Here is a 19,962-nt window from a genome sequence, read left to right as displayed (position 1 = left end):
CAGACGAATTTACCCCGATGCAAATTTACCTCCTCAACCTCGGCTGATTTGTCTGTGTATCGAAATAATATAATATAGCGGCTGTTTCTTTCATTCAACAAATATTTCGAATTAACAAATATCTCGTTTGCAAAAGATTTAAATCCGTTGTCACGAGCGAATGGAACACTTGAACGCCGCGTTTCCTCAACAAAGTGAGAGAACGAGGAAGAAATTTGAACTTTGTAATCTCCTTTGCAGTTTAATTTTTTGCTTGCTGTCTCTCTAGCATATATATATATATATATATATTTTTGTCTTTCAGCAAGTGAACAGCATGGTAACTATTGTAAGAGAAACGGAAGTAAGAGCAACAACGCACATTTTAAGAAGAAACTTTCCGTTTATGTTTTTTCTTCGTGCTTTTAGAATGGCATAAGTTTAAACCGTAGGACAGCTTTTTATTTGCCAGTAATTAGAAAATAGTGTAGCGTGTTTTCTCGTTAGGATACACGCGGTGTAAAACTGCTCTTCCACTAATAACGCCGAAACTACTTTAGAAACGTATTGTTCGCCGCTCTCTTTTGACTTTGAAGATGGAGAGACAAGCGTGAAAGATTTAATTGGAATTGAATAAAATAAAAAATATAATAAAAGAAACGCCTTATTTAGATAATACGTGAGAGTGAAACTAAGTTAAACGCTATAAATTGCTATAAATTAGAAGACAGTTTGCCGTTCAAAGAAGTTATCTTACGCGCGAGATCTTTCTGTCTTGTCATCTACAAACATACAACTCCGCGAACTACTTTAACCCTTCCTGTAACTGATACTTTTCATTCATCACTGTAATCCTATTAGGTTCAAAAGACGATACCATGTTTTAATCTCTCTGTCTCTACTAATTCGTTCTGAAGATAATTCCTCAGTAGGAAATGTAAAATAAAGTCGTCGAGTTCTAATAGAATTTCTCAAACATCTTTCTACACTGTTCACGTATCGTGACCATTCTTTTCTAGAAAAACTATACTTGAGTATAATTTTCTTATTTGGAATTTTATTGTCGATGTTAAACGAACAATTAATATCGATATATAATTTCGATTAAGTGTAAATGTAGAGAAACTTGTTTGGAAAAAATCCAAATCTATTTGCAATGAATGGATCTCTTTGTAAAAAAGAAAAAAAAGATTTCCTTGGGCGAGCTCTCTAAGTACAAAGGTAAATTCTACGTCGAATCCTTCCGTTGAGAGTCATAAGCAGCTAAAGGACTCCTTCATCCCCTACCATCTTGTATCATCGATTAAGAACAACTGTAAATAGTACCAATTCTTTATCGAAGATCGAGAAACGGTACCGCTATATCGGAGTTGTGTTATAATATTTTTATAAACGTGATATAAATTCTGTGTATTTCGTTTTTCCACGGTCACGTTGCACGTAAAAACGATACCAATATATATATATATAATACATTCAACTTCTTCCTACAGTGTCGCAGTCCCAGCGCAATAAACGCAACACCCTGACCAAAAGTTCGAAAACTTCCTCCGTCCAATATGACACTTACACAGAGTGCTAAAACTCCACCACCTGTTCGGTAGTTTTCTTTCGAAACAGTACGATATATATCGTATAGTATCGAATAAAAGAACAAGAAGGCAAACAAAAAGAAGAAAAAAAAAAAGAAAACTCTCGCTCCGTTCTCTGCGATTATGGAATCGTCGAACGACGGAGGATCGACAAGGGAAAATGGAACGCGTGTACGTGAAAAATCGCGATGGCGTCGCGGCGCGGCGCGGCCATTGTGTTGGCCTCACTCTTTTCGATCGGACCGCCAAACTTCCCGTAATAACTCAAGGAATTCGTTAACTTGTCCCCGGGTGCGCCAGTGTTCGCGACATATACGAAAAACCCGTGCTTTTTCAACCGGTGCGCGCACACCGAGCGCCACGAAATGCTAAATCTGTTTGTTACTTCCGCTTGATTCACTGCGACCAGCGTCGCGCCGGTCTCAAAGTCGAAAGTTCAGTCCCGTGGAACGACAATAAGCCGCTCGTGCAGTATCGAATTCCCCAGGGTACGATCGAATCTTCCACTCGTACTTCCGGCTTCTGTCCGTGGGCCAGCAGATAGGGGAAGATTTTTTGCGGAAAGAGAGGCAGCTAGAAAAACTGGCCTTTATTCTGGCTGCACAACGGTCGGGTATTTGCTTTGTGCTTGGTCGAAGCGTACTAATGCGCTTGATACATCGCCGGGGCGATTCAAAATGCCCGTCAGAAAGAAAATTGTTATCTTTCTGGCGTGTGTATATGTTTTTAGCAATTACGAAGGAGGGAAAATTCGTTGAAATGCGTCGGCGTTGTTGGTCGTTAGAAACCTGCCAGTGCTAATAATTTTTGAAAGTGACTCGTTTTATATCCTTGTGATATCTCGTGCACCGATGAGATGCAACTTTGTAAGTATTTGTAAGTATTTTTCAAAATATAGATACGTTCAAATTAGGCGACAATGAAGGATTCATTTTGTCGACGCGAAAACACACAGGGACACTTTCACGATCGGCATCGTTCCGAACGGTTTTGAGATGACCGCGGACTCGACACGGAGAAACCCAGGAACGTTTTCACGCGTTACAACCTAATAAAACTCGGCTAGTGGCGCGACGCGTGCACACGTTTATTTACGGCATCAGGTGCATCCAGACTTGTAAAATATATCGCCGAGGAAGAAAACTGGGCAATATTCTTCTCTGGCTGCTTTCGCGGTGGGAATTTTGCAATTCTGATTATAGCCGGTGGCTTGGCCTGCAGTTTAATTTGCGTAAACCGCGCTCGCAGCTGCACCGCGTCGTTGTAAACCGAGCTCACGCTCGAGCTCGCAAGCGTGAACCCCGTGTTATAAAACAAAAACAAAAAAAAAAAAAAAAAAAAAAGAGCAAAACAGAAAGGAAGGAAAACGAATGAAAACCCTAATTGATCGATTTGTTTCATGGCGCGAGGGCTTTCGGATCGGATGAAAATGTCAGGAATAAACGGTCCGGCTCTCCGCTCGACGTGAAATTTATCGCGCGCGAGAACGTCGAACGGTCGCGCGCCGCGCGTTGAAAATTTAGATAAGATTGGAAATTGCGTGATTTTAATTATCGCTGTTGAAAGCGGCTTTCACAGGCGCACTCGACCGAATGGAAGAATGCGCCTCGGCCATTCGCTCGGTCATTTCGAATTTCCAAACGTGACGGTTCATAACCGGTGGTAAAATCGGATGTAGGAAGAAAGGAATAAAATTGTTTCGACCAACAACGCTTCGTTTTGGACAAAACCAACTCTGAAGGTTCGACATGTCAATTTTTTCTTGTAGTAAACAACATTACTGTCAATGCTTGTGTAAATATTTCCAACGTCATAGAGATGCATTGAAATTTTATTTACTTTAAAGAACGTTGGAAATATTCCCCGTAATTATACCTTTTCACTTTTTTTATTAAGTTTCTATGAACACTAAGCGACGTCTTCTGCTCCTTTATTGCGTTAAATGCAGAAACAATCTTTTTTCTCAATTCGACGATAATTTATAATTTCATCTTATCATGTATACGATCGATTTGATATGACTCCATAAATAAAAATGCTAGACAAAACTTTACAGTCGATTCTCTCGAAAAAATTTCGTTCTTCTTTCTTGACTTACATTTCCTCGTACAATTTTCCTATATCTGATTGTACCATCAGCAGTTACGAATCACCCTGTATAATGGAACGAAAACGCGCGACGAATATTTAGCGAACGAGTTCTTTGTCGCACGAAACGATTGTGGACTGTAATTGTTTAGTTGATTGGCGAGTAAAATAAAGAAAATGAAAATAATCGTTACAAATTTCTACTGGCAAGTGAAGTATAATGGAAGCATTTGTGTCGGCAATTCTAAGAAATAATTGAAGTTTAATTGAGTTGTTGAGGATTTCTATTGAACGCGAATTTTTACGCGATGAGAATTAATAAAATGCGTAGACTGTTCTGTATAATTGAGTAATCCAAGTGAAAAATGAAATCTTTTTATTAAATCCGGCATTTTTTGATATCGAGTTGTTATCCCTTAATTAAAATTCTAGTACAATAGTGCTTTTCGTGAAAATCTTAATATCCCACAATGCTACGATTGTGAGAAAGTTCCTTCACGCACTGAATCCTTCAAATATCCAAAAGAATAAAAGAATAAAGCAAAAAGCGAAGAACGAAATTGTCCTGAGCGAGAGTTCGTTTCTAAGAAAATCAAGAGGAAATCCAAGTCATACCAACTGAAGAATTACGTGCATATTTTTATCAAAAAGGATGCCTTATATAAAATGCCTTCTATAAAAATCTCTTTTAATAGATATTTTCCATCGTCTCGCTGTTCACGGGCTTTTGTCGAATAAGGCTGATACTCGTAGATAATTTGCATAAAAAAAGACATCAAACCCAGCAAACACTCCGTTTTATGTTAGTTATGTTAAACAGCATTAACTCGACGAACAAGAGTTGTTTGCAATTCAGTGAAGAAGGGGAGGGGAAAAAAGAGCACGTGGACAAAGAGCTAACTGGATTCTGCAATTCTGATCGTGGTCTTTCGCGGTCAGGAATTGAAGCTTCGTTTGCTTAGTGCGCGTTTGCAGGTGCACCGCTCGCGGGAAATATCAGAATGAAATGGTAAATAGAAGTGTTCGTCCGTTAGGAAAACACCGACAACGAGAGAGAGAGAGAGAGAGAGAGAGGGGGGGAGAGAGAGGGAGATACAACCGTGCTTTCAGTAATTGCTATTAACGAACGCGAATCCCGTGACTGAATTTGTTCAACGTTTATCGAATTTGAAAAAAAAGAGAACTGTCCGTTCACGATATCACGTTATTAAAAATCTAATTGAGAAAAATCTCAAAATACATTTTGTTCTATTAGACAATTAGTTTTCTTACGTAGAAGAGATTCTTTCTTGATTTTATATTCCGTGTATTTGGAAACAAAGTGAATATGGAATTTTTTGGAAGATTATACTCACAGTAATACATATATATATATCCAAGACATTTTAAAGGAGAACCATACACGTCTACGAACCATGTCTCAGTGATTGTTTGATTTAGAAACCCAATTCTCCTTTGAAGCCACACTATTATTTTCTCCTACGATAGGCACGTAACTAAAAATCGAACGATTCTTTTTAACAATTTCCACAATTCATTGCGCTCAACGCGAAGAGAATATCAGTATACACGCAGTTATTTATTGCGTTATATTAAAACCAGAGTATGCACTAAATGACAGAAATATTTCTAAAAATTAAATGTCAATGGTGTATAAATTTAATACAGCCTGAAATGAATTTTACGTTGAACTATCTTGAAGAAACTAATTTATACAATATTTTAATAAAGAAACTAATTAGTTATACAATATTTTAATTAAAAACTTGCATTGGAAAGATTCTTTTGTGTAACGGTCGATCGCTGAATCAATAAATACTCGAAACAGTATCTAGATTTATCAATTTATCAGTCGCGCAAAAGTTGAAAACTATTTTTACCAAAGTTTCGAAGAATCTTGCTACGTGACGTCTCGCATTGTGGCCTGCAAATGAATTCGGTTTCGAAACGCGATATATTTTTCCGTGCATCGAGTAAACTAGTAGAAAAAGAAAACGCAGAAAAGAAAAAGAGGGAGAAGAAGGGGAAAGAAGCCAGGAGAAAGCAAACGAAGATTGAGAACATCGCAATCCTCAAAAGCAGTCGCCAGAAACTTTCAACATACGCCATGTAGGTACCTGCCTACATTTCCCAGAATTCCTTTCAGTTCGAAATGAAAGGAGGAAATGCTCCTCCAACTTTGCAGCTTTTGGCTTTTGTGCGCGAAGAATTTTCATTTATTTTCCTGTACTTGCCGCGGCAAACGTCGCCAGACACCGACGTCGATGAAACTGTGTGTGAACGTTAAGTGTCGAACAATTTTTACAAGACGTTAAGTATATATATATATATATATATATATATATATATATATCTGTCTCTGCTCCTTCAGAAAGTTTCCGAATTTTTCCATTTTTTTTTTTCCTTCTTTTCCTTAATGAAACTGTGGAAATTTCGACGAATAAAATTCCGATCAATAATGTTTTGGAAATATAGAAAATTATGAAAGACGATTCACAATTCGTAATGAAATTTAAAATTGTCGAAAACTGCATTTACAAGCTCGTATACGAAATGTTTGTAATTAACAACGAAAAAGTGCAGTCAACTATCTGAGTTAGAGTTGTATTTGAACAATAACTCCCTCTACACATTAATTTCTTATCGTCCGAAAGATTCAATTTTAGTATTTTGCAATATCACTGTTACCCCTAATCTTTCTCTTTATACATATTTTAATTTTGTAAAAATTGACGATCTCGATGAAATTTTCAAAAAAAAAAGAAAGAAAAGAAATATAAAATGAAATATTTATCAATCGCGGATTACGTAAAAAATTGCAGGTTTTCGTATCAATTCAGCCGCGAATATTTCATTCGTACTAATATGTACGTGATCCTGCATAAAAGAATTTCGGCGGCGGAAAAATTCAAACAAAATCACGATGAAAGGCTGGTATTTCCATTGATTTAATGCGATCTCACACGGAATACACTTTTTCATAGTTTTTCGCAGCTAAAACGCTCGAAATCTCTACACTGCCGCGCCTGTTGGTGTTTATTCGTCGATAGGCAATCGAGCGACGCGAAATCGATGAAATATCGCGCAGAACGTTCACGACGATGCACAGTTTACATTATGTATCACTTATTGAACGCCGCCGTGATCACTGGGAATGCACTTTATAAAACATTTTCAAATTACGCTTGACAGCCTGTAGACAACGAAACGTGCATTCTCGCATTAATTCTCAGTGGCAATCGTACATTAAAACACCGGCAAACAAATCGCACACGTGCTGCGAGCATTTCCATTTCATTTCATTTCATGAAATCGCGAAGGAAGTAACCGAACCTGATCTATTACGAGACGACTAGCAAATGTATGCGAGTAGGAAGTACATCGACAGGACGAAAAACCTGGAGAAAAATTATTCCTCAGCGCTGAGAAGCGGTAACAAAAAGAATAGCCAGGCTAGGCTAAAGTTGATTTTACTTGCGTTGGGAAACTCGTACTTTCAGAAAGGAATTTCAACTTCTATAGTGTTTCATTCTGGTCACGTGATCAGCAGAAGGAGAGTAGCGAGTTTTCTATTTCGTAGTTTTTCGAGAAGGAAGTTTCCTCGATTTCTTCCCTTACGTTTCACATAAATTATTGACTGTTGTAAGTTCGGCGAGATAGTTCGCTAAAAGTCGACTCTCTGTTCTCGATGTGCTGCAAATATTGTGATTCGCACAACAAGCATGACAGTGCATACAGTATTAAATTCTGTAATGGAATTGTTGTATACGAATATCGTAGCAAAAAATTCGATACAATATTCAAAAAAAAAAACAAAAAGTATGTTGGAAAATTATCGTTTCGAATATTAACGCTCTAAAAGCAGAAAATTAATTCTTCCGGTTCTAAAACCAGAAGATTAATTTCCACGAGAAGGATCACTAATTCATTATTTCGTACACGAGATAGAGAAAACAAAGGTGAGCAAACGTAAGCACGACGAGGCAACAACGTATACGAGTTAATCCGTTGGGTAGGTCGCGTCCCCTTTTCTCGGTGGCAAAAGCACACAAGGGCTTGATTTTCGTGGAAAAGATAATACGGCCAGCTAAAATATCAGTCGGATGTTTTCCGCGTTTTTCTCCGGAGGGGTGGGGGGGTAAAATCAGCCTGCGGAGTTTCGTCGCTATTCGCGGCAGCGACGTCTCTACCTACTTCCGCGTAGCCGGAAGCTAGCACGTAATAAGAGGTCTCATCCTGCAGAGACATCGCGAAGCAGCAAAGCTCGATTCTGCTTTAATATGAATGACGTATACAGTTCAATTCCTCGAGGCTTTAATAGGTCGAATCGTCGATAATCCGAGTGAACGTCAGCGAAAAATCAGAGGGAAGGACCGAGCGCACGTTCGAGAGAAAGGGGTGGAAGACAGTTGACGCTGTCTGATCTCGCTTACCGTGGAAAATTTTCGTAGAAATTTTGAAATTTCCTCGGCTCGTTCGTATTTTTGACGCTTCGTCGATCCAATTTAATTTTAATTTATAATTTAATTAAATCTTTGCATCGAAACGAAATTTCGAGTGAAAGTGGAATGCTTTTATTCGTAGTAGTATATTTCGAACAAAAACAAACGTGAAACGCAGCGAAATAGAAATTACATGGAAAACTATATTACCCACACACACAAAAAAAAAAAAAAGAAAAACGAGAGTGGTCAAATATTTGTGGACGATGGCGTGGACATTTTCAAATTCGTTCCGAACGTTACCAACGTAACGAAAATTGCCAAGAGACATTCTATCCAAGAGATTTCCAATAAAATTTCAAAATGTTTCGCATGACGCGAATAACGTTCGCAAAATGTGTTTGCAAATGTCCAGATACTTTGCCGCGTACGTTGATCGTACAAGTACGTACGAGCACGGAGAGAAGCAGAGACGAATGACAGAGAAAGCGGGAAGAAAAATTGTATGCTTGCCTCTGAATGTGTTCGCGCGCGCGTGTGTATGTGTGTATGTGAGTGTACACGGTACGTTGTAGACGCGCATGGCGGAGATAGAGGAAGATGGAATGGGTTAGACGGAGGAAGCGAGAGGAATTGTCATTCGGTGGAATTGCAATTTCTCGCTGACGCGTGCTGTGCAACCTCCGGCGCGAGGAGTAAAAGCGGACTAATGATGCACACTAGACTTAATGCTCCGTTCCTGTTCTCATTTCCCACAAAGGTGCGAGCTGCCTGCGGAATGTCAGCCTAGAAGTAGTTCCTGAGGTGGTGCAACGTGGTCAGAAGGTGATTCTCCGCTGCCATTACGATCTCGAGAACGCTCCTCTTTACTCCCTCAAGTGGTACCGTGGCAGGCACGAGTTCTATCGTTACACGCCCAGCGAGGAGCCGGCCACAAAAGTCTTCAACATCACCGGTATTTACGTTGACGTAAGTGTCAATATACTTTTTCTCCCCCTCACCTTTCCTCTTGTAGATTTTGCGTGCAAACGAGAGATCTTCGCGTGCAAAGTTATTCATCGAAGACGACGATTCACCGAGTGAAAGTAAAATTTCGATTGCGCCAAGTCTGTCTCGATATTTGTCATTGAGTAATGAGATATATCAGAGAATTTATATATATTTATATTTATTTATATATATTTATGTACTTGAAAAAGATTGCACGTTGTATCGCTTTTTTGTTTCTTGTTTAAAGTCAATATCACCAAGAACATTCAATATACGCCAAAGTTTCGAGATCTATCTTGTTCGTTTTTCTCGTTCAATTTTCTTGGTCAATTTTGCCAGATTTCTTTGGTCACTCTTCCATTTGAAAATTATAGCCTGTTATAAAATTATAATCGAGAAACGATTTCGCGTTATTTCGCAGCGTTGCTTTCATAATAAAGTGAGAATAATTAATAAGCTATCAGGCGAGGCTATCGATTGCACGCGTTCGCGAGAACAAAATCAAATAATTGAAGGATTAACATGTTTATTGTTAGCCAACTAAAACGCATTCTGCATGCGGCTCATTAAATAATTAAATCGTTATTACTTATGAATTTATATACATTCCTAATGCTTTATGATCTTAAACGTGAACGAAATGTTAATACGTGTTATTATTGTACAACTATGAAAATGAATCATCTCACGCGTGTAAGAGTAGAGAGATCGCGTCAAAGTTCAAATTAAATAATTCAGTGGTGCAAGATGGATCTTAAACGAGACTTGAGTATCATCGAATCGAAACGTTTATCTAATTTGAATATTTCATCTAGCTCTTAAACTTCCAGTCCAATTTTACAACTCGAAAACTAAAAGTTCCCACGACGTTTTATTTAGATACATTTCCTCTTCGAAAAGGGGCAGAATAGATTTTCTATACAGCCTGTCCCGCTAAAATTTGTATATACTTTTCAGAGGGAATTACAACTCCTCCGCAGTTTCTTCTTTATGAAAAATGCATAGAAATTGAAGTGAAAGGCGTGGGAACGTGATAAAGGAATATTTTTCGGGGAATTTAAATTTTTATTGTCCACGGAGTGCATATCGATATTCTTATTTTGATCAAAATTTATAGTAGACGATATGTTTCGTAAAGTACTTCCCTCGAGCGTGCCGGAAAAATCAACACCGGTAATGGACGGTTCGTGTAGCAGTTTACAAATATGTAAAATTCGAAGAAAGTCATTTTGCCATCGATTCATGATAGAAATTATTTCACGTTGACTTTACTGTTAGTCTAAAAAAAAAAAAAAAAAGTGAGAGATTACTGCTGTAGTCAATCTGTATATGCAGAAAAGTATTTTCTGTAGTGGGAACGTAAAGAAATGCTGTATGATAATCTGTGTAATTAGTAAACATTTTACTGTTTAGTTAGAATCAAGACTTTGTGCATTAGTAAAAGAAAATGTCAATGAAGACGTAGTTCGTTGACCTTTTCTAACAATATTAGCGACGACCGTGAAAAAAAATGTAGAATTTTTATGAGAAGATTCTTTTTGTGCTATCTGCAATATATTTTAATGTATTCAAAATTGTAATTAAAGTATTTGCGTAAGAAAGAAACAAAGTTAATTTACATACACTTTATACTCTCGTTTCTTACTTTCATTATATAATAGAGCAGAGAAAATAGCGAAACCACAGATTAATCGTCAGATACTGTATTATTCCAAGTTTCATAAAACTTCGTCAAAAGAAAAATCTAATTTATACTTTTAGTCGCTTTTTACGACAGGGCTTTTTTAGGACTTTTATCCTCATATCTCCGTATTATGAGAAGATTAATCATTATTATTTAAAATTAACTCTTTTCTCTCGTTTATTGACTCGTCCCAATTTTTTCTTATCCCGGTTGGGTGGATATTTTCTTTCTTTGTTTCTATCTTAGACACGTTCCTATATTATGTTGTACATCTCGTTATATTATCATCAATCGTTCGAGATGTGGCAAAATAAATTAGTTTCATTAAAAAAAAGTATCGACACATATTCATCTTTACTGGATCATGTCGAGGAGTTACATTAAATTAAAGCTACCAAACAATCCAATCCCAATGATAATGGCAATGTTTGCAACAACGTGCCAACAAGCAAAGTAAAGGTAGCCTTCCATGAAACTTATCGCGAGCGCAACACTGAATGTGAAAGGATTTTACTAAAATAAGGGAATCAACGCGGAATGCGATGCATTGTTTCAGACGCAATTTAGAAAGGCGAACGTCCGTGCCCGCATCAATCGTCGGAACAACAAACAACGATGAATGTCACAGGGGATTAGCCTTCCGGTTGGCCAGGAACGGTCCAAATATGTGGTTTTATCACATGATACCGGTGCGACGCTCGTTAACAGCATTCTTGACCGCTGTAATCGCCGTAAAACAGACGGCTTTTATCATCGTTCGAACATTTCCTGCCGTGCATCTCCGTGAATTTCCGCGTCGCACGTGTTCCCAACAGAATCACCGTCACGCGTTTAAACTGAAAACACTATTGTTGCCCCCGTGTTTTACCCGTCGAACAATCCAGCCAACGTACAATCCCCTTGTTGTCGAATTTGGACTATTGTTTTTTTCTTTCTTTCTTTTTTTTTTTATTTTCTTCCCGTGATGATCGATTATTTCTATGAGAGTCAATTCGGCTACTTGAACCAGCAGATTAACTCTGTCTGTTATTTGTTTACTTACGATCAGTACGAAAATTTCGAAAAATATGTACGATTTTTAATACTTTATATTTCAAAAACTGTGTTTGTTGTTTTTTTTTTTTTTTTCTTTATACACAGAGTTGGTTATCCGAACTTTTGAATCAATCATTTATTTGTTGTAAATCATAAGTAGATGAACCTTGTTTAATTAAATTGAGAGTATTGAAAATTTCCAATATTTTTCGTTTATTTCTTTCTTTTTTCTTTTTAATCGAACTGAGAGACGTGAGTGAATTCTAGTTTACAATTCTAGTACTAAAACGCTATTTTTGTATTGAAAATTTGAGTTTTCATCTTAAAAAGAAGGTACTTTCGCGTGCCACTGCAATTGCGCAAAGCATTTAATAATAGATGAAACAATTTAACGCAGCACGAGTACGCGTGGGTGTTGCAATCAGAAAAGTGAAACTCAGTTTTAATTCGATGGCCAGCTAGTATAAAATCATTGGTTTTACATTTACCATCGCTGTGCATTTGCGTCTATTCTTGCGTCGTTCGCTAACCGAGAGTAATGCGCGATGGTCGCGTCACGTGTCGGTAAAAGCTCGTCGACAGTAAACGAAAAACATTGTACAACGCGAAAGAAATATCGTTAGGTTGTACCGTTCGATACACCCGTCGTGGGATATCGTTCATTTTAACGGCATCAGCAAATTTCAACTTTGTTACTTACACGTTGTATGTTGTCCGTCGCTCCGAAAGCTTTTGCTTTGTTTCATTTTTTTTTTTTGAGGGGAGGGGGGGACTTTTTCTTTTCTCTTTTCTCCTTTTTCACCCGTAGATGGATAACCATTTTTCTCTTCTGCGAAGGTTGCGAGCATTGATATAGCGAGCGGCGTGTGGTCCATTGTGTCCGTGTATTTGTTTTATTCGCGCTCTTTCGTTCTTTGTTATACGGAGTCGCATAATGGTTTTGTTACGTTCTGGCGAAATTGTTTTTTTAGATGTTTTAAATGTATCGTGAGTATTGAATGCGAGGCTTTCCCTGACAAACAGGCTGAGTCGAGCGATGAAACGTTTTCGTCCCGATATTTGTAGACGTGCAGGAAGATTACATTTTGCAAACGACTTGCAACTTATTAAGTTGCAGTCACTCTGTTTCGCGTAGAAAGCTCTTAAATGCTGGACGCCAATTCGAGAAAGAATATTATTAACAATTCGATTGTTTTGGGCTGAAAATCGCTGTTTGAGATTTCTTTCCTTTTCGAAATTTAGACATCTAAATATCCTTCGGAACATTTTATCGCTTCGTGGTATATGTAAATGGAAACCACGCTGAAGATTTGGACAATAAAGAAGTCATACTTTCCTGTAGAATTCTCGTTTTAATAAAAGAGAAGCGAAGCAATAAATTTTACGATTCTGGCACTTTCCCACATTGTTTAACTCGTTTATAAATTCACACGAAATAAATAGACCTAAAAAGAGACCTGACTAACGAGAACTTCGATTCAAATATACAATATTTATATCAAGTTCACGCTGATCAAACTATCCTTCGTCTGAATCCGACCCTCTCTTATAAACAAGGATTCTATCAATTTCAATCTAAAAAAAAAAAGAAGAAGTTCTGACAAAAATTTCAATCGTGATCTATCTTGCGAAATTCCTTTGAAAATTCTCCAAGCAACGTGCCTGCGTTAAAAATATTCGATCGTTAATAGCAGCTTAATAACACGACGAAAAAGCACGAAATTCCGTAATGAACAGCTTTCTCTCCCCCCCTTCCTTCGCGCGGCGTCCGTTGGATCTTCATTTAGCATCCATCGTGTGCATTCTAACACACATAAATCAACGAACGACGGTGGAAAAAGCTGGCTCTTTCTTCGGGCTCGTTTCTTTCGTCCTCGTTAAAAGCCACCTTTTCGTCTCTTCCTCTTTCGATCGTTGCCCCCCGGCCCCTCTCTCTCTCTCTCTTCCCATCTCTCTATAGGATATATTTTCTTGCTTCGTTATTTAAATCTCGCTAATTATGCATATTTTGCCTTTGCCGGTTCCCGACGAAACGATCCTCCGCCACTTTTCTCTCGGGGATGTATCAACCCCGTCTGCGTCGCTATCTCGCTCACGGTGTGTCCCGGCCTTCGCGAGCGCGCTTCATCGAGCCAATTTACTCGAGTGCAGGGTAATTCCTGATAAGATGACGATTTTCCTCGAGTGCCGCCACTTGGCGTCGCCTGGTCACCCGGGGGAACATTTAGCAAAAAAAAAAAAAAAAAAAAAACGTCCTTTTGTCGCGTTACGACCTTTGACGAGTATCTACATGCCACTCGCCGTGTGTAAGAGCACGACGAATACGCGACTCGCGACTATTTCTCGGCTTTTCTGACAACGTTTCTTTTTTTTTTTTGTTTCCTACTCTTCCGCATCGCTGTGTGAACCTTTCGTTTGCGGCTTCACGTTTCCACCGAGGAGGCTGAAGAATAAATTTTAATAGTAAATAGTTTCTTCGGGAACAGGAAACTATGTAATCGCGATGTAATGATTATTTAAGTATTTGTTACAGCGAGCGTTTACGTGTAAATGTTTCATAAGCGTTTTGCATGTTTAAACGTTTCACAAGTAAATCTGTATAATCGCATAATCTGTATTTCAGTCTGTACTCGATGTTAATTATGTCACAATTGAATCGTGTAATCATCATTTATAAATTCAGATTATTCATTCATTCAAATATTTATTTAATCAATTTAAATATTTATTATAGTATGTAATACTATAGTATAGTAATATATTATATAATACTTTATTATATAGTGTTATAATAAATATAGTATGATGAATAATATAGAATAATACTATAGTATATCAGATTTAAATTATTTATACAATATATCTTATTTAAATTATTCATCATAGTATATATAGTCTACCAAAGAGTTGTACTCCTATTTCAGTTTCAGTTAAGGATCAATATCTAATGAATTAAGATGTGACAGATGTCTCCAGAGGTAACAAATTCGGTGCTTGTATCTATGTTTGACGCGTGGAGCTGCGATATCGATTATCGCACTATCGAGGAAAATTTGTAGTATCAGGGAATTGCTGTCGTAAAATTTTATATGCAAAAATGAAACATACGAGAAGTTTACGTTTAATATCGAATTTGTTGGATCTTCGACTAACAGGTATGAAACCCCGAGTTTCATTCGATTAAAATCCGAACGTATAAACAACCTGATTGCGTCATTTTGCGTAACGAACGAAAGCTGAAAACATTTTCTCAGTCTTCGTTGTGAAAATGAGAATTTCTTTTTCCACGAATGTCTAAAGTAACTGCCTTCTACCGTGACGTTCGTAAAAGCTTAGGTGAAAATTTCTAGCGTAAATCCAAAATTCCATTTATTACGATACACGAATTCTTTCTTGCCACCGGAAGAAATTGCGACATTCGATTTTTAGGTCTGTTGTCAGCTTAACTTACACAGATTCTTGCAATGTGTGAAATTATTAAAATCGAAGTGTTTCCAAGTTTCATTTTCCACATCAACGTTAATTATAATTTAAGTGCTTCTTGCTTGGATTTCAACCAGATGAAGGAAATGCATCAAGGGAATCCATAAACACACCAAGTAATAATACTAATAATTAATCTGTATTGTTTAAGACCTATATTATTTTCTCACATTCTGCGTTAGATGCACATTTTTTAGACATTCATGGAAAAAGAAATTCTCATTTTCACAACGAAGACTGCAAAAATGTTTTCAGCTTTCGTTCGTTACGCAAAAGGACGCAACCAGGTTGTTTATACGTTCGGGTTTTAATCGAATGAAACACGGTACGGATTTAATTTCAGAAAATTAAGACTGAGGTTCGATAATTTTCAATTCGATGAAATAGAAACACGGAAACAGCCCGTGTATTAAGAAATTGAGAACGAAACGATTGTTTGCCGATTAAGTAACGTCATCAAAACTGTTAATTCGGCACGTAAATTTTAACGAGCAAATTGAATTCTCATCGAGCTTGCGGCTGGCTTTAAATAACACGCTTTTGTTTGAGAATTTCGATCGTCCAATAACAACTACCATTTTGGGGTAGAATCGTTAATACTAATTTACGTATTAATAGTCGATGGATACGTGCTTATTCGTGTAGGGATTATCGCCGAGTAAAAAATCGTTCTAATTAGATTACTCCGTGTAATAATGATTCATGTCGTTTATCCTACTGTCAGTTTGTCGAATAGTTATTATTCGGAGCGTTATTGTTTGAATAATATTGAAATTTGCAAAGTCAGATTAGCGATCGATGCACTATTAATAGACATATATACCAGGTTTAGTTGTTAATTGGAAACAATACTGTGAAACGTAATTACGTGTGTTTATTATCATTAATTATAGTATAGTGTAACTTAAAAATAAAATTTTCTAGAACTAAATCTTTTTAGTTATATATTTTTTAATTATATTAATTATATTATTCTTTTTAAATTTTCTTTCTACGAATTATTTCCAAGGGAATGTGAATTATTCCCGTTCGACTCTATACTTAGAATTGTTTTCATACATAATTCACAGAAGTAGAAAATTAATGATTTGCCGGGGAAAAATTTGAAAGGAAAATCGTTGAAAATCCAATATTTAATTTATGCCTGACAGGTATGATATATGGTGTTGCATAACCTGAAACGTTCAACAGTGCTATGGAAGATCTCTTGAATTGATGTGTACACTCGCAAAGTCGAATTTCAAATGTTCTTCAATAAGATAGACCGCAAAACATTCGAGGTCAATCCATTCCCCTCTCATGATATTTCGCCTCTATTATTACGTCAAACTGCAAGTCTTATACGATCTTGATAATTATTCTAACTATATCATCGTTCCTCGTTCATCCTTCTATTGTTGAGTTGAACTGTTCTATCATTCATCGAGCCGAAAATGAAATGCATTGCGGAATAAATTTATAAATCGCGATAAAGTCTACTCGCAAATAAAAATTTCTGATCCGTGAAAATAACTTTGTGCAATTGTTAAAAAAAAAAGAAAGAAAATAGAAAAAATACTTGCATACGGAAATGAAAAAAAAAAGACAAAGAAAAAAGAAAAAAACACGGAAGCGCATCGATTTAACGTTAAGGTTAATTGACCGATTATAAAGTGTTCATCGACGCTTTTTTCATCCGGATAGACCGCGAAAAGAAGGCAATGAACCATGCGTCCGCTGGAATCCCGTGTGAACGATAAAGAGACGCGCGAATAAATTTGCCTCGGTCGATGGTATCCGGTGCGGAAATTTAATTCGAATTATAACCGGTCCAGGTGAATCGAGTTATCGTTAATCACGGGTAGCGAGGGTTCCTAACGTCCCGATGGCGGTACGTGATAACGCGCGTTGCCGCCACCGCCGTTGATATCCATTTGCATTCACTTTGCACATACACACACGTACACACGTCTGGTCTGGTTGCTCTGTTTCAGGACGGGAACTCGAACAAGAGCCAGGTAACGCTGCGCGACGTCGACTTCGCCCTCTCGGGTACGTTCAGCTGCGAAGTTACAGCGGACGCGCCGACTTTCTCCACGGCCTACGTCTCCAAGAATCTCACGGTAGTGTGTAAGTACACGCTTCACGACATTACAGAGTATCGCGGCCAACTCGACGCATTCAACGTGCTCGTGTGCCTACCCACCCAGCGACGACGCTCGTTGCTCACCACCCTCGCCTACGCTCCTTTCCCTCCCGATGCACGCGACTCGCGCGTGTGCCGCCGCATCGTAAGTCACCGTGCTCAACCCCTACAGCTAGAGGTTGTTTCACCTATTTCGTCTCGGATTTTCGGATTCCTCTCTTTTCTCATCTTTTTCTTTCTCTTCTTTCCTGTTTTATATCTGTCGAATTTTATTGGACAGAGATCTCTTCGTCAGTTCGTACATCGTCGGTGTATCAATTTCCTCTTTGAATGGAATTTCCCTTTTTCCTTTTTCTTTGATAATCTCGACACGTAACTTTAACGTCGATGCTCGAAGTCGGAGCGCATAGTTTTTAAATTTTACCTAGATTGGAAATTGGCTTAGAACAGATTTTTTGGGGGTACATTTCCCAAACGTGATTTTTTTACTTATTTCACGAATAAACTTGAGGCTTTAAATTCCTCTTTGTTACGCGCGACGTAAATAAAAAAAAATACACGGTTTTACCTTGGGAAACAATAGAGCTGCACTTTCTACATGCATTCGCACATGTCCTTAAAAAACGCAGGATGGCTGAAATTTAGTATACAATCCGACGTTTCTTTATATTTCCTTACCAACATTTTCCAATTCTTTCCACCTTCGTGTACCAAGATCTATAGCTCGGTTTGCCTTCTAGAATAACCTTGTATACGAAACAGACTTCAAGCGAGTTCTACATACAAAACAAAGTTGTACCTCTATTGCCAACGATTTCAAAAAATGCAACCTACTTCCCATTCCTGTACTTTATTCTAAATTGTTAACATCGTCTCTCGTTTCCGTTACCTAAGAATTTCTACTTTTAAACTGTTTCAATCTTTCGAACAAGCGGAACAAAAATTGGAAGATTTAAGAAGAGGAAAATACAAACTTTAGTACCGTGATAATAATCGTGACGATTCTTTTAATGTACAGAACCAATTCTGAAAAAGTCTGTTGAGCAAAAATTCGACAAAAATTATCATCTATTCAAAAATCTAGCTTCAACAGTTCTCGAATGCTCTGTTTGAAAATGCGAGGAAGAAAGTATCTCGCGTGGTTTAAAAACCGCGTCGCGTGAAAATTCTTGGGCCAAGGAACACGGGAAATCTCGCGCGAAGTCAAACGAGACACAGGAGGGTGACACGTAGGATTAAGGAGCATCCTGTAGATTTGCATTTCCCCCTAACAGCGCGCTGTATGTACGTCAACGTGCATTTCTCTCTCTGTCTGTCTCTCTCTTCCTCTCTCTCTCCGGCGAGGTCTGAATCTGCACGAATTTCCGTGACAGCGTGCGTACACCGCGCAGAGAAAGTTTCTCCTTGATGGCGTCATTAACTCAGCTCGCGTTTGATCCGAGCTGAGTCGGTCGCACCCTCCGCGAACCCCCGGGTGAATCGACCTTCGTTGTCGCGAACGATTTCGCGCACAGCCGTCTGGCTGCTCTATTACGCCGTGAAACTGGCTCTCGCGTAAATTCACCGAGTGTTTCTAATTTCCTCGAGCACGCCGCGGCTCGAGATCAAAGGAGTGCCTTTCGGGTTAATCAGTGCACACCGCAGAATCGCAAGTACGTTAACGCGTTTCTCGAATTCACGGCGATCTTTCCTTCCTCCCTGCCTTTTTTCTTTTTTTTTTTTTTTTTTTTTTTTTTTTTTTTTTGTCCCACCCTGCTCGAATGCCAGACAGTTTAAACGCCGTTGCGCGCGTGTAGGTATTTGCGTGCTACGAATACTTTTGCGCGTCTGGAGGTAAATTTGCGTACAATCGCGGATATTTAGAATGAACTTTACACGTGTGACGTTGTCTAATATCTTGTATTACTTTTCTAATTCTTTTTTTTTTCATAAATAAATATCAACAGTTCGTGCACTCTACAAAGCGCAGATTATATTCAAATATTGACAAAAACTAATTGAAAGTTTCGTATTCTGCGTCTATATACGCGAAAAATGTTGCATTAATCGGTAAATATTTGGCGCTCAAGTTCGTTGTTTATTTCCTCCCTGCTTTTCTCTCCTTGATTACGGAAAAAGAATTGCAATCTCGATTACGATGGTCGATATAATAGCTCTCGATGCGTTCATTATTTCGTAAGAGCGCGATAGTCGCGGGTCAATTTATTCATTGCACAAGTTTAGTTAAAACTTGAAATCCGGAAAGTTGATAGAAGCGAAACTTCGAAACCAGCTGAATGTTGCGTGCGTAAATATTGGTGCGGAGTTTCGCGCGAACGAATACACGGCGACCAAAGAAAGGCCGAAGTTTCTCCCGGAAGACAGTAAATAACGGAGAAGGCGCGCGAATCGACGCGCTTGTTTCCCATTTCCCGCGGATTAACCTGATTTTTTTCATAGTCGTGCTTTTCAAATAAGTTTCGTAATTCGTTAGAATTGCATTTTAAGTTACATCAAGCTCGGAACTGTATCGTAAAAAAAGAATCGCGATTAAGGAATTACTTT

General features: G+C 38.1%; 1 protein-coding gene across 1 annotated transcript in view; it reads left to right on the top strand.

Annotated features, from left to right (window-relative positions):
- The window catches only part of LOC122529602, a 193,505-nt gene that overhangs the window by 96,869 nt on the left and 76,674 nt on the right, over positions 1-19,962 (top strand). The window contains exons 2-3 of the mRNA XM_043655886.1: positions 8,862-9,070; positions 17,267-17,402. Coding sequence (XP_043511821.1) covers positions 8,862-9,070; positions 17,267-17,402 — 345 coding nt within the window. The remainder of the gene's footprint in view (positions 1-8,861; positions 9,071-17,266; positions 17,403-19,962) is intronic.

This window comes from Frieseomelitta varia, unplaced genomic scaffold, assembly GCF_011392965.1.
Source record: "Frieseomelitta varia isolate USP_RPSP 00005682 unplaced genomic scaffold, Fvar_1.2 scaffold_298, whole genome shotgun sequence".
Classification (NCBI taxonomy): domain Eukaryota; kingdom Metazoa; phylum Arthropoda; class Insecta; order Hymenoptera; family Apidae; genus Frieseomelitta; species Frieseomelitta varia.
The sequence above is the reverse complement of the archived record's forward strand: the minus strand, read 5'-3'. Positions and strand labels throughout refer to the sequence as shown.